At 43.3% G+C, this 13335-nt stretch overlaps 1 protein-coding gene across 3 annotated transcripts in view; it reads right to left on the reverse strand.

The window, feature by feature from the left end:
• Nucleotides 1-13335, reverse strand: part of BEST3 (bestrophin 3) — a 41888-nt gene that overhangs the window by 22587 nt on the left and 5966 nt on the right. For 2 of the 3 annotated variants that reach the window (XM_045062061.1, XM_019835207.3), the window contains 3 exons: nt 12995-13228; nt 1538-1692; nt 236-313 (listed from right to left, as the gene is read on the reverse strand). In XM_045062061.1, the coding sequence (XP_044917996.1) occupies nt 236-313; nt 1538-1692; nt 12995-13228 (467 nt within the window). The remainder of the gene's footprint in view (nt 1-235; nt 314-1537; nt 1693-12994; nt 13229-13335) is intronic. The other variant, XM_019835201.3, reaches the window with a different exon arrangement.

The raw sequence follows: 13335 nt of genomic DNA on the forward strand, positions 1-13335 counted from the left end.
CTCAGCTCAGGTCATGATCTCATGGTTCGTGAGTTCAAGCCCCGCATTGGGCTCTGCACTGACAGTACAGAGCCTGTTTGGGATTCTCTCTCTCCCTCTCTCTCTCTCTCTCTCTCTCTCTCTGCCCTTCCCCACTTGCACTCTCTCTCTCTCTCTCTCTCTTTCAAAATAACTAACTAACTAACTTGGGGTGGGGGTGGGGGAACAAACAACACACGTGCAAAGTATTTTATACCTGGGTGTAAACCAGTGGAATCCCAACCCAGTCATAACCAAATAAGAGGCTGCACCAAGAGCGGTATCTGTTCATTTCCTAAGCCAGAAACAGATAAAACATGGTTTGCTAAATGATGCGTGTGGCAATAAGTATTTCCTGGGATTCGTAACGTGGCCATGTCTTTTATGAACATGTCTGTAAAAGGACAAGGCTGACTTTGTAAGGCTGGTAATTGGTTCTGAAGGCTATTCCAAAAGGAAAATCCTGAAAATGACAATCAACGCCCTTCAACAGTGCAAAAAGGATGGAGACTGATGGATATTTTAAAAAAATATTAAAATAAATCAGGACTTTATAGAGCTATCGCCTACTCTATTGAATCCATGATTTCCAACATGCATATTGGTCCAAAGTGTTGATGGGAAGGCAGGGGTTAGTATTTTAAATAAGTAATTTCTATCCATTTTGGTAAATTTATGTGGAGAGCAGATTTGTTTGTTTGTTTGTTTCTCTACTTCTTTTGGAAACATGCTTGCTGTAGAGTTTGGGGAAAAAAGAAGTAACCTCCTAAACCTTTCTCCCCCACAAATGAGGACTTTAGCACACTCATATTGACAGAAAATATCTGTCTGGAATGGAAAGGACTTGAATCTACTGATTTCTCCTTTATCACACATAAATTACTATATAAGCCTGGGAAAAAGGGTTATGTTAATTTGGGAGCTATTTTTATATCATTCACTCCTTTTGGCCTAATCCAGGCAGGAGACTGTCATAGGGCATATCTATCTAGCCCTTCCGTAAATCTGTTTCTCAGATGAATTCAGGGTTATTTCATTTAATGAAAACATAATTTTGTTTCCTGGAGCATCTGACAAGTTGGCTTAACCTCAGGAACTTCTAGTTTGGGGGAACTGACTGGGCAGGTTTATTTCTACTCCAGATTTTACTCTAGGATCCTGGGGGATGATAAATATGCCATGTGGACACCGGGTCATTCAGAGCCCTTGACAGCTGTTGCTAATCAATTAAGGGACACTTTTTTTTTTTTTTTTTAAGGGACACTTTCTTACAGAGCCCATGACAAAGCCAAATTCTGTTTAGACAGAATTTCTAAGAAACCACTCCCAATCAACCTGAGTCAAAACCTGTATACTACCCCTGTCCTGCATGTTAAGGGTTCTAATACTAGCCCAGTCTTTCTGGTTCCTTTGGAACCAGGCATGAACAAAGCAGACACATCCTGGTCTGACCTGCTACATCCAGGTCCCTGTTGGTCTCTGATTAGCATCTCTTATGGGTGGTTTGTGACGCACTTACAGTCATCAGTGATTGCAGATCAACACTGTCTCTGATTCTACCTTCCTTCCGGGCTTTAGCTGCAAGATTTCCAAACCAGATGAATGGAACCCAATATTTCAGATGAGGAGATTTGAGGTGGTCAAATAATTTTCTTTCATCTGCCGTCATAAAACCTTTAGCACAAAATAAAGATAGCTCAATTTTACAGAATTAGCTTAGTACTAATACATTACCATAAATACTTTCATGCTTAGTATGTGAGCATACAATGAGGGGAATATTAAAAATATATAAAATGATGGTTCTTGCCTCAAGTAGTTTATGCTTGTATTAGAGATAAGGAATGCATTTGTGCGAGTGCACACACACAAGTTTTATATCAGTAATACATAAGGCAAGACATGTTGGTAATCCCTCATAGAGATGGCCAGTAGAAAGTAAGGTGACATTAAATGTGGACTAGAACATCTGGGGAAAGTTTCTTCCCTAGGTTTTGGTTTATTCATCTAAAATTGGGAACAAGGATACTTAGAAATGTTAGGATTAAAAAAGTAAAAGGTGTTACCACATACAACGCACTTAGTATAGCATGGAACCCGTGAATCACATACTTTTCCTCCTGACTGCTCACTCCTTGCACAGTCCTGATCAACCAGGACCCCTTCTGTGAAGCCTTCCTTGATTTCTTTCTTCTACTTCCCCTGGAATTTCTCCCCTTCAAAGCTCCCCACACAGTGCTTTCTGTTGCCTTATATTGTAGTAATGCCATACATAAAGGTTTTGCCTGCCAAGACCCAAGGGAAGGGCCAAGAGCATACTGTCTTCGTAGCCCCCACAGATGTTTGCATATACCTTAAAAGTATAATTTTTATAATCTTTATGTGTGTGTATAACACAGTTTGCCTGAGCTTCCAGTGACCTTTCTGAGCCTCAGTTTTCCCAAGTGCCAAAGGAAGATGATAATATCTACTTCCCAGGGATGTTGTAGAATTACCTGAGATGATGGAAACATGTCGAGAGCTGAGCAGAATGCTTAGCACATACTTAGCACTCGATAAGTGCAAAGGCATAATATATTATGAAATTTTAGCTATCCACCCCACCTCCAACCTGCACACCGAGGAAAGAAGAGATTTGAAAAAGTTGAGAGGAGAAATTAAGTAGGTTTATTTAAGAAATAAACATTTGCTGAATATCTACTATGTGCCAGGGTTCATTCATACAAATATATACTTTAAAAGCTTACCGTTTGCACTTGACTTTTTATTTTTTTTTAAAATTTGATTGAATCACTCAAATGGTACAGAAATCCAAAAGGGCCAAAAGAATATTAATAGGAAAAGTAAGTCTCATTTTCCCAGCCACACGGTTTCCCTCTCTGAAGGAATCACTACAATGAATTTATTGTGTATCTTTCCAGTTATACAGGCTTAATTTTTAAGAACACGAATGGCTTTCTACTACATGAATATCTGCCCTTTGCTTCTATTTTTTGTTTATATCTTGGAGATCTTTTTTGTTGTTGTTGTTAACGTATAGAGAGTGGCATCATTGTTTTTGATGGCTGCATTCTAGTTAATTCTATACGATATTTTAACTAGTCCTCTTTTGAGTAGACCTTTACATTGTTTAAATTTTTTTGTTATCAAAAACAATGATGCCATGACTATCCTTGTACTTACTCCTTTGACTTTTTAAGTGGACTTTTCAATGTTAATTATGATTTAGTACAAATAATGTTTTCTGAACTAATGCTGTTTTCAAAAACTGAGTTTTGCTAGATATTGATTTTGAGTTACTTTTGTCTCAGGAGGAATGTAATCATTTGCTTATGAAATTCTAACACATTCAGATGAAAATCACTTTTGCCCCAGTGTAACACAGTTAATATCTTTAATGATCGGTAATCAATTTATGAATCTGATTATCCCGCTTCAACTAATCCGCCCTCTTTACCATGTAGTTTTATTTCAGAGGTGTTAATATAACAGAAAAGAAGTCAAAGGAGAAGTGAGATGTGCTCTGGTTCATGGAGCTTTGGAAATACTTAGGTCTAGGTCAGTGTTTTTGAGAATAAGGCCCACAGATCACGGGTACCTGAGTCACTTGTGACATCTATTACACGTGGAAAGGGTGAGGCTCCACCCTTTCCTACTAAATCGGACTCAGTAGTGCTGAAGTTCTCAACCTAGGTCTTCACCCTAGAGTCTCATGTGGGTACTTTCAGCAAATACCAATGTCTTGGCCTTATCCCTGGAGATTCTGATTCTATTGGTCTACAGTGAATCTGGGCATCAGCATCCATGTAAAATCTTCCTGATTGATTTAATGGAATTGGATACAGGCAGTCATACATGTACCAAGCTCCGCCGGAAATTCTAGCACACAGCAATATTTGAAAATCACTGCCCCACCGAATGAAGATCCTATTTGTTCAGTATTTGAAGTAAACAGAGTATCAACTACAAAGCCAATATTTACCAACACGAGACTCATTTTAGATAATACTCAGGTTATTTATGTTAGCTTAGAAGGGGGGGGGTGGTGGTTCTGCCCATCCCTGAGGAATTGGACTTTCTCCGGATGTCAAAAATAACAATGAGCCTGATCATTCTCTTCTCATTTCTCAGTGCGTCTCAAGTTTTTGCATGATCCAGATAATATGCTTTTTTTTTTCTTTTTAAAGACTTGCAGAGCGTGAGTAAACCTTATTACGAGAAGTTAATAAACTTGACCTGTCCTGGCTCTGTGCTTAAAGATTTGAGGCAACGGGTCACCCTTTACCTAGAAGCCTGTTCTTGGAGATTTCATGTCAATTGTCTAGCAGTTTTATTCTTGGGATTTCTACTGCAATTTTCAAAAATTACCCCATTTATATCCTGGCTGCAATCGCTGTCATTTGACCCAAGAATAACTTTACCTCTGGTTATTTTTTATTCAGGAGTATGGATCAAATTGTGCTGGTGAGTTTTTTTTTTTTGGCTAGCAGAATGCAATATGCCGAGTGAGGGTTTATTCAGCGTATGCACTAAAGCTAGAGTTAGGTCCTCCCCCATACAGCACATCCACCAATTGGGAGGGGACATGTAGAGCAAGGAAAGCTGGTGGTTTTTAATTTCTAGCCCAAACGTACTGAGTGCTTTGCTAGGCTCCGTGAAAGATGAATGACAAGACACTAATGACGATGATGAATACCAAAGATGAATGGCGAGACACTGACGCGTCCTGCAAGAGTGCACAGGCAGGGTGATTTTTGTTATTCCCTGCACGGTCACACATCTCATCTAAAGTAAACCCTCTCTTTGAAAATCAAGGTATCGGGCAATTAAAAGGAAATCTATAGATTGTTGGTTAAATCAATTGAAAGAACATTTATTATGAAATGCAAGGTTATCCTCCTCAGCACGTCAGGTCATTATCACCACAGGCCAGTGATCTTTTTCAGAATGTGGTCATAATCCTCATCTCTAGGACTATGTGAACCACAGGCACTGATTCACCACAGTTTGGTAGCACTGTTAACTGGCCGGTCCTCACACAACCCCATGACCTTGATATGTCAGTCTTCATGCCATGCTCCCTCGGGCCCTGTCCACACCCCTGGCGTTACTATTTCATCTTGCTGTTGTATCTGCCCAGAACTTCCTTGCTCTCTTTTCCTTCTGGCTTTCTGGCCAGTTCAGCTCTGTTCGGCCATTTCCATACTGCTTATCCCAGGAAACCTCCTTAATATTTCAAACCAGGGTAACACACACACACACACACACACACACACACACACACAGTGTTTACTTGCGACTTGAATTGTGGTTTGATGGAGTAAGTGAGACCTGCTCCTTTAAGGCAAAATGTTACAGCCCTCAAGCCAAAGGCCTAATTGTGTCCACTGATAATATGCCAGTCTTTACGGATTTTGCCTGCTGTATGGTTGGTCTATTTTGCCTCAGCTGAAGCCAAGGCAGGTGTCTTTAGCTGTTAAAGCAGAGTGTGCGAATGAGCCTCTATTAGCAGAAGAGCTAAAAGCACTGCATCTCAAAACTTGGAGGCAGAATGGGTTTGTTGCCAGTTCTTTCTGTAAGAGAAAGTTGTGCGTTCAGCATCTGAGCCCTTCCCAGAGAGATGGCTTTTTCAGGAAGATTGCAATGTGCCTGGCTGATTTTCATCTCTGTACTGTACTTTCTAAATGAATGGAATGAAGCCATTGGATTCAACTATAGCTCTCCTTTAAACTCAATGGTAGGGGTTTAGAAATCCTTGTCAACTGGGAAAATCAAAGGGAGGGAAAATGAGATTGAGGGAGAGAGATGGAATCACATTGTGAAACCACTGTCCTGGGCAGAATGTCAGAATTTTTTTATTTTTATTTTTATTTTTATTTTTATTTTTTACCATGAACCACGGTAAGATATGTATGGTTCCCCAAACAATTATTGGTTCTTTCACATAATGTGCTCTTTAATATTTAGTGTTCGTCTCTGTTCTATTCTATTCCATTCCATTAAAAATGCTGCTAGCAAGCCATTGAAATGATTTAAGAACCCAATAATGAGTTACAGCCCAGAGTTTGAAAAGCTTGAAATAGGATTTGGTTGAGTAAAATCAGTTTCTGGGGGAGTAATACTGAACAGAGAGATAGAACCTCCTCTCTTTTTCTGATATGGGAAAAACATCTCTACTCAGCCATATCCCTGGCCCCACATTAGTATCCCATTTGGTAGTTCACTGCCTTCTACACATGACACACAGGAAATAACATAGCCCAAATCAGTGCTTTTAACTGCTTACCCATCTAGGTGGCCCAGAATTACATTTGCCCTGAACGAATAGATTCGAGGCGGTCTGCAGGTGAAGCTGGAGGAGTTAATAGATATGCTCTAGTGCAGTGGTTCCTAAACTTTGCTGCATATTAGAACGGTCTGGAGAGCTTTAAAAACTCCTGATGCCCAGGTTTCATCAGACATCTATTGAATCCTAATGTCTGGGGGTGGGAGCCAGGCATCAGTATTTTTTAAAAAATCCTAGTGATTTCGGCTTCTGACAAAATTTAGGATCATTCACCCTTGTGCACAGAATACACAGCAAGCTGGCCATTTTAGCATTCTTGGCCCGAGTCAAACATCCTGCAGTGCTTCCGGGAGCTTGTTCAAAATGGAGACTCCTAGGTCGTAAGCCCCAGATATTCTGATTCCGTCAGCTGTCTGGGAACCTGTAATTTAAATTTAAAGTACCTTTGAGGGCGCCTGGGTGGCTCAGTCGGTTAAGCGTCCGACTGTGGTTCAGGTCATGTTCTCGCAATTTGTGGGTTCGAGCCCCACGTCGGGCTCTGAGCTGACAGCTCAGGGCCTGGAGCCTGCTTTGGATTCTGTGTCTCCCTCTCTCTTGCCTCTCCCTCACTTGCACTCTGTCTCTCTCTCTGTCAAAAAATAAATAAGCACTAAAAACATCTAAAAGAAGTTAAGTACTTTTGATAATTCAGTGAATGTTTGAGAAACATTGAGCGGCTGCTTTGATTCAATTCTTAGAACTGTGTGTAACCTTCAAACACTGACCAGCTGAGACTACCCATCGTGGCATTAACTCAAGTAGGGCTAGTTCTACCGTGCACTCTCTCTCCTATATACAGCAAGTGTGCATAGGTGAGCCAAGTTTCACTCACAGGATGACATTCTGTCTGTTCTGGGCACATCATGTGAGACTACAGGGGTAACTGACTCAGCCTGTAAAAGTTCAGCCAAGAGAGTGAAAACTGGCACAACCCGTGAATACCACCGTCTCCTTGATCATCTCTGTGTCGCACGGAGCAGCTGGAGATCTTACAGAGACCAAGGAGCCCCAGTGCCAGGGAATGCCTCTGGAAGAATTGAGCAGCAGACCACAGGGCAGAAAGTCAATATTATACAACATCTATTTGATTTTACTTAGTGAGAGAAGATCACAGCTTACGTGAGCTAAGTATGGGGCTAGCCTTCCAACCAGTGCATCTAAAGGCAGAACTTGTATCTTAACAGCCACTTGACAATTGAGAGCTTGGTTAGTTGTATTAATGTCTGTTAACTGTAAGTGTTGCTAAAATCGCTGGTGGGGTCTCCTCATTGTAGAAGAAGCTTGAGGAATATCATGTTAAGATTCCAGGGCTTTAAGAAAACTGAAGGGTGCCCTTTCCTCAAATTTTACTCTTTTCTGACCACTTTTACTGGCCACCAAACACAGAAGGAAACTATTTTAGAGAAATAGAGATACAATGCAGAGATACAAAGTTTAGCCGTAAATATATTTGTGCTTGTCTCTGAAAACGATTCGTGTGAGAAAAGATTTATAGTAATTTTTACGGATTCTTGAGGACAGGGACCGTACTTATTCTTGCTTCTCGCTGTGTTCCCGTGCTCAGCACAGTGCTTGGCATATAATATACACTCAATAGATCTTTTTTAAATAAGCAAATGCAAGACAGATGTAACAACAGCTTTAGTAACATTTCTTTTAGAGGAATGCATATAATTTCCCATTACCTATTTTTGTGCTTCTGGTGAGTAATTTTGAAGGGAAATATTTTTTTTTCCTGGTCACCATGAAACGCCAGATAAAATGTTTCAGTTCAGTCTCAAGCCATAACATAAACACCCAATTAAGGCCATCACTTGACTCGGTGAAGGTCTGGAATTGTGCACCTGACTTGACTTAGAATGAGTGACATCTTCCAGGGTTGGTGATTGGAATGACTGGAATTTTCCAGGACAGGTTTGTTGTTGCCAATAGACAAAATAAGAGAGACTCTTCTGTCACAGCTCCTCTGGTAAATAACTGATGACAGGCCAGTTCAGGGAATTTTTAGCGTAACTGATACTATTTTGCACTCAATTGTTATTTCTATTTTCATGTGAGCAGAAATAGAACTATTTTATTTTTAATTTGACAAATTTAACCTGTAGCATCAGAGCATATGCATTGCCCCGGTAGCATGCATTTGGTCCTTCTGATTTTTCAGGCTAATGTAACTTGACTGTCCAACTTCAAAGCAAGGAAAGTTTAGGGACGAGCAGGGGAGAGCCCCAGCTCATCCAGCTCTGGTCTAGGGGTTGCCAGGTGCTTCAGAAGGACATGCTGATCTTCCTTCTCTCTGCCCTCTCACTCAGTTCCTCCTGGCCAGCCCTGAATCTTTGTGGCAGGGACCCTTCCTGAAGCAAGGCAAAGAAAAGGTTAGAAGGAAACTCCGATGGCCTTAAAGCCTATTTTGCTCAGAATGTGATCTGGGGACCCCTTGCCTCAAAGTCTCTAGGAGCAGGTTAAATACATTCAGTCCTGGATACCACCCCAGGTCTACTGAGTCAAAATCTCTGGGGGTGGTGTCTTGGGATCTGCATTTTTGGCAATATTGGTTTTGAACAGTATCTAATGTGCACTGAGGTTTGAGAACATGTACTTTTTTCTGACAGGTGATTCTATGTAGGAAAGTCACCTGGCAAGAAGTAGGTATTTTGTGTCCTCCACAGTGCCTCCAGCCTTTGCCCCCACTCCTCGGGGGCCCCTGTGCTCCACTCACCAGCCCCGTCTGCCCTTAGGCGGAGCAGGTGTCCTGGCTGTGGCTCAGGACATCTGCCAGACATTTTCCGCCATCCCTGAACTTCCTGTTCTTCCCAGAAACGTTGGCACAGGCCAAGGACAGTCAGACAGTGGCGGAGGCGTGTGTCCAGTTGTCGGAGCTTGGACACTAGCCCCATGTGCAGACTGAGTCAGCCCTCTCTGCTGGGGAAAGGAGCAAGAAGTCTGGTGAGTCAGTGCTGCCAGTCGGCAGAGAGGGTGCCCAGTCGTGGGGTGGGCCATGGGGCGGTCAGGAAGGACCCTGCCTCTGGGGCGTGTCCCCCAGCTTCGAGGGCAGTGGCTTGGACCCTCTGCCTCGCTGCCTGATGCACAGACTTTATGTTCCTGGGGGCCCAAGCTGCCTTTTCCGCTTTTTGAGAAAAAAACTACTTATGAGAGCAGTGGGGACGTGTCCACTGTGAGGTCCGAGAGGACCCCAGAGGCATCTGCAAAGGCTTCAGCCCCTCCTGGCTCCATCGGTTCTCTCCTCCTTCAGAGGCTTCACATAAACCGAGCGAGAGATTGAAGTCAGAATGATGCCCACTATGGCCATGCAGGTCTGATTCAAGCGCCCTGGATGGCAGCCTCCGAACAGACTGGTGGCGATGCCCCTCTCCAATTCTGGAGCCTCTCGTGTGGTCAAAACCACAAATTCCCCCCTTCTCTTAGTTGTTGCTTCTTTGCTATTAGTAATGAATTACTCAGTGGATGCCAAAGCCTTTTACCCCAGGGGTGAGAAAAAGGGGTTAAAAAAAATAAGCATCCCAGAAAAGACTCCACTCTTTTCAAACTTCAGCGTTTAACACAGCAGCATTAGGAGCCTGGTTAAGTGCAGGTTTGCTGAGCTTTACAGCCAATGGTTCTGATCCAGCAGGTCTGAGGTAGGGCCCAGAAATATGCATTTTAAATAAACAACTCAAGGAATTCAAGGTGTAAAGTGCCTGTGGGTCTGCAGACTACACCTTGGGACACACTTGTCTAAATGTGAATCAAGGAGTGAATACTTCCAGATTCGCTTAGAATGGTCGCGGATGTGGGTGGTGGGGAGAGAGGAGTCCAATATTCCAAACGCCTTGGAAAGGGGCAGAGGGTAAACACAGGTGCAAAACAGGCATTTGCACAAGTTTGACAAGGGGTAAGCCTTGGCATTATGAAAGATACACGTACAGGAAATGAAATCACATCATTCTATTCGTCCTCCATATCAACTCGCCCCTCAGAACCGTGCACGACTCGGCCTTCTTTGAGCTCAGCTGTGACCAGAGGCCCCAGAGGCCTCTTCATCGCCAGCCATCCTGGCTTCCTCCTGCTGTGCTTTGAATATGAAGGTGACGCTGGAAGGGATTTGCTTTGAGAGTTGGGCCTGGCGGCCCGATTCCTGTCCCAACACACTCTCTTCTCCCCCAAGGAGGCGTCGGGACCAGCGACACACCATCTTTATGCATCGAAGTAAACTTCAGCTCTCACTCGTCAATTTGGAACAGGTCAAACCCTTCTTGCTCATTTTTAGGACTTTCTTCAGAGGTGGAAACACTTACTGCTTTTGATCCTCAGGACATCAGGGTAAGAAAATTAACTCATCACGTGGCATTTTCAACTAGGTCATTCTGAAACAGTATTCAGCTTTTAAATTCGGAGGAGGGGTGACAGGTAATTCTTTAAAAGTCCCTCCTGGCTTTATATCATCACAGACCTGTGTGTATGCCAGGCCATTTGTATCCTTCATCTGAATCCTTAGCCTACACCCCAGACCGCACTATTTTCTCACGTCTTACCCTGTACCGCAACACCGTCCTCTACTCTCCTCCATGACCACCTGGTCATAGCAGATCCAGAAGACCCGGGATGTCACATCAAGTGAGTCTTCGAAAATGAGCGAAGGGTGACGTTATGCCATTGTGCTAGGTGATTTCATTCTTTTTTTTTTTTTTTTTATAATTTTTTTTTTCAACATTTATTTATTTTTGGGACAGAGAGAGACAGAGCATGAACGGGGGAGGGGGAGGGGCAGAGAGAGAGGGAGACACAGAATCGGAAACAGGCTCCAGGCTCTGAGCCATTAGCCCAGAGCCCGACACGGGGCTCGAACTCACGGACCGCGAGATCGTGACCTGAGCTGAAGTCGGACGCTTAACCGACTGCGCCACCCAGGCGCCCCAAGGTGATTTCATTCTTGATAGCAAGAGCGTCCTTACCACGTGCCAGGTACCGTTCGGAACGCTGTGCAAATATTAATTTATTTAATCCTCACAGAAGCCTGTGAGGTATATGAGTGGGGTGGTATTGTAAGTTCTCATCAGCGCGTTTTATGGATGAGGAAACTGAACATAACAGGTTAAGTAAATCACACAGGCCATGCAGTTAGTGAGTGGTGGAGTAAGGATTTGAACTCCTTTGTTCTGAGTCACTATCTATATTGTTTATCTAAGGAGGCAAAACCAAATCCAGGCCAAAAAGGTCTCAAAAAAAAAAAAATCCCAAATACCATTCTTTTTTAAAAATCCGTTTTCAAGGACATTTCAGAAAAGGAGACGGGATACGGCAACCTAATTTGAGACTGTCCTCAGTATAAAGGCAGAGTCGTCTCACGGTTTTTATATGGTCTACGTATTCACTACTATATTCCAACAAACTGGCAGATTGCTAACAACGGCCCAGCACAACCACCAGTTTTTATTCAGTGTGTGCCAGCAATGATCTCATTTAATGCGCTCCACGTCGAAGGCCGCTTTAACCGCTTCTCTCCTAAATGTTAACACACCGAAGAGAACCATCCTTCCACCATGACTTGTTCTCAGCACACTGTGTCCCGGAGGACCAGGGAGAACACCTGCATCTACTCTGAGGCATGAGAGAGACGACATACCCGCACGGCCTGGATGACAACTCACCTTCCTGGTTCCCGCTAGAATCTACTTCTGTTTGGAGAAAAGCATTCACCTTAGGAGTTTTGAGCCTGTATCATAATGCTGGCTCCTCTACTAATGGTCCAGGGCCGGTAACAACCTCTCTTTTTTCTCTCTTTTTTAAAGAAATTTTTTTAGTGTTTATTTATTTTTGAGAGACAGAGCATGAGCTAAGAGGTGGGGGAGCAGAGAGAGAGGGAGACACAGAATCCGAAGCAGGCTCCAGGCTCTGAGCTGTCAGCACAGAGCCCAACATGGGGCTTGAACTCACGAATTACGAGATCATGGCCGGAGCCTAAGTGCGAGGCTTAACTGACTGAGCCACCCAGGTGCTCCAGTTATAACCCCTCTGAATCTATTTCCTACTTTTCTCGTGTCTTGTTTTTGGGGGTTTTTTTTTTGGATCCAAATGAAATAATATTTATGAAAATGGATAAACCATAAAGTGCTAGAAAAGATCAGGTACTAGGGGCGCCTGGGTGGCTCAATCCGGTAAGCCTCCTATTTTGCCTCAGATCACGACCTCACAGTTTGTGGGTTCGAGTCCCGAGTCGGGCTTTGTGCTGACAGCTCAGAGTCTGGAGCCTGCTTGGGATCTGTGTCTCCCTCGCTTTCTGCCCCTCCCCCACTCATGCTCTGTCTCTGTCTCTCAAAAATAAACGTTAAAAAAAAGAAAAGATCATACAATATTAAGATGATTTTAATAAATATGATACTTTTTACTCTGGCATATTTACGTAAAGGCCAGTGACTCTCGGCCACTTAATTTAAGGTTGACTGCTGCTTCCCCTCCTTCGCCGCCCTGGCAAACTTCTCCAGAGCAGTAACTATGTCTTATTCATCGTTGCCTCTTAAGACTGTCTGGCACATAGTAGGTAATCAATAAATGTTCCTTGAGTGAATGAATAAATAAAAGACGTTTTCAAAGGAATTTTGAAGGTTCCCATCTAGGATGAGAGGAGTCCGTGGAGGGAAGAGTCATTCACAATACCTGCTTCAACCACATGGTCCATCGTAGGGAACCTTTTGTACACAGCCGTGCTCACCGAGCGGAAGATGAGCAGGGACGTGAGATTCACATAGCGCATCAGGGTCCTTCTGAGCAGGCGCCCGTGTTCGTCGCTTCCGTGAACACTGCTGGAGATGAGGAACATCAGCCTGTCTGGCCAGGGCAGGTTCACAAACTGGTTCCACCATCGGTTCACTACCAGAGTAACATAAAACCCTGTAAAATAACAGGAAGCTATAAAGCAATTTCTTATAGCAGACATGTTGTTGACACTGATGCTTTTAGCAGAATTTCAGCCTCTTTAGGGATCGGGGTGTAAAAAT

Source organism: Felis catus, chromosome B4 (assembly GCF_018350175.1).
Source record: "Felis catus isolate Fca126 chromosome B4, F.catus_Fca126_mat1.0, whole genome shotgun sequence".
Lineage (NCBI taxonomy): Eukaryota > Metazoa > Chordata > Mammalia > Carnivora > Felidae > Felis > Felis catus.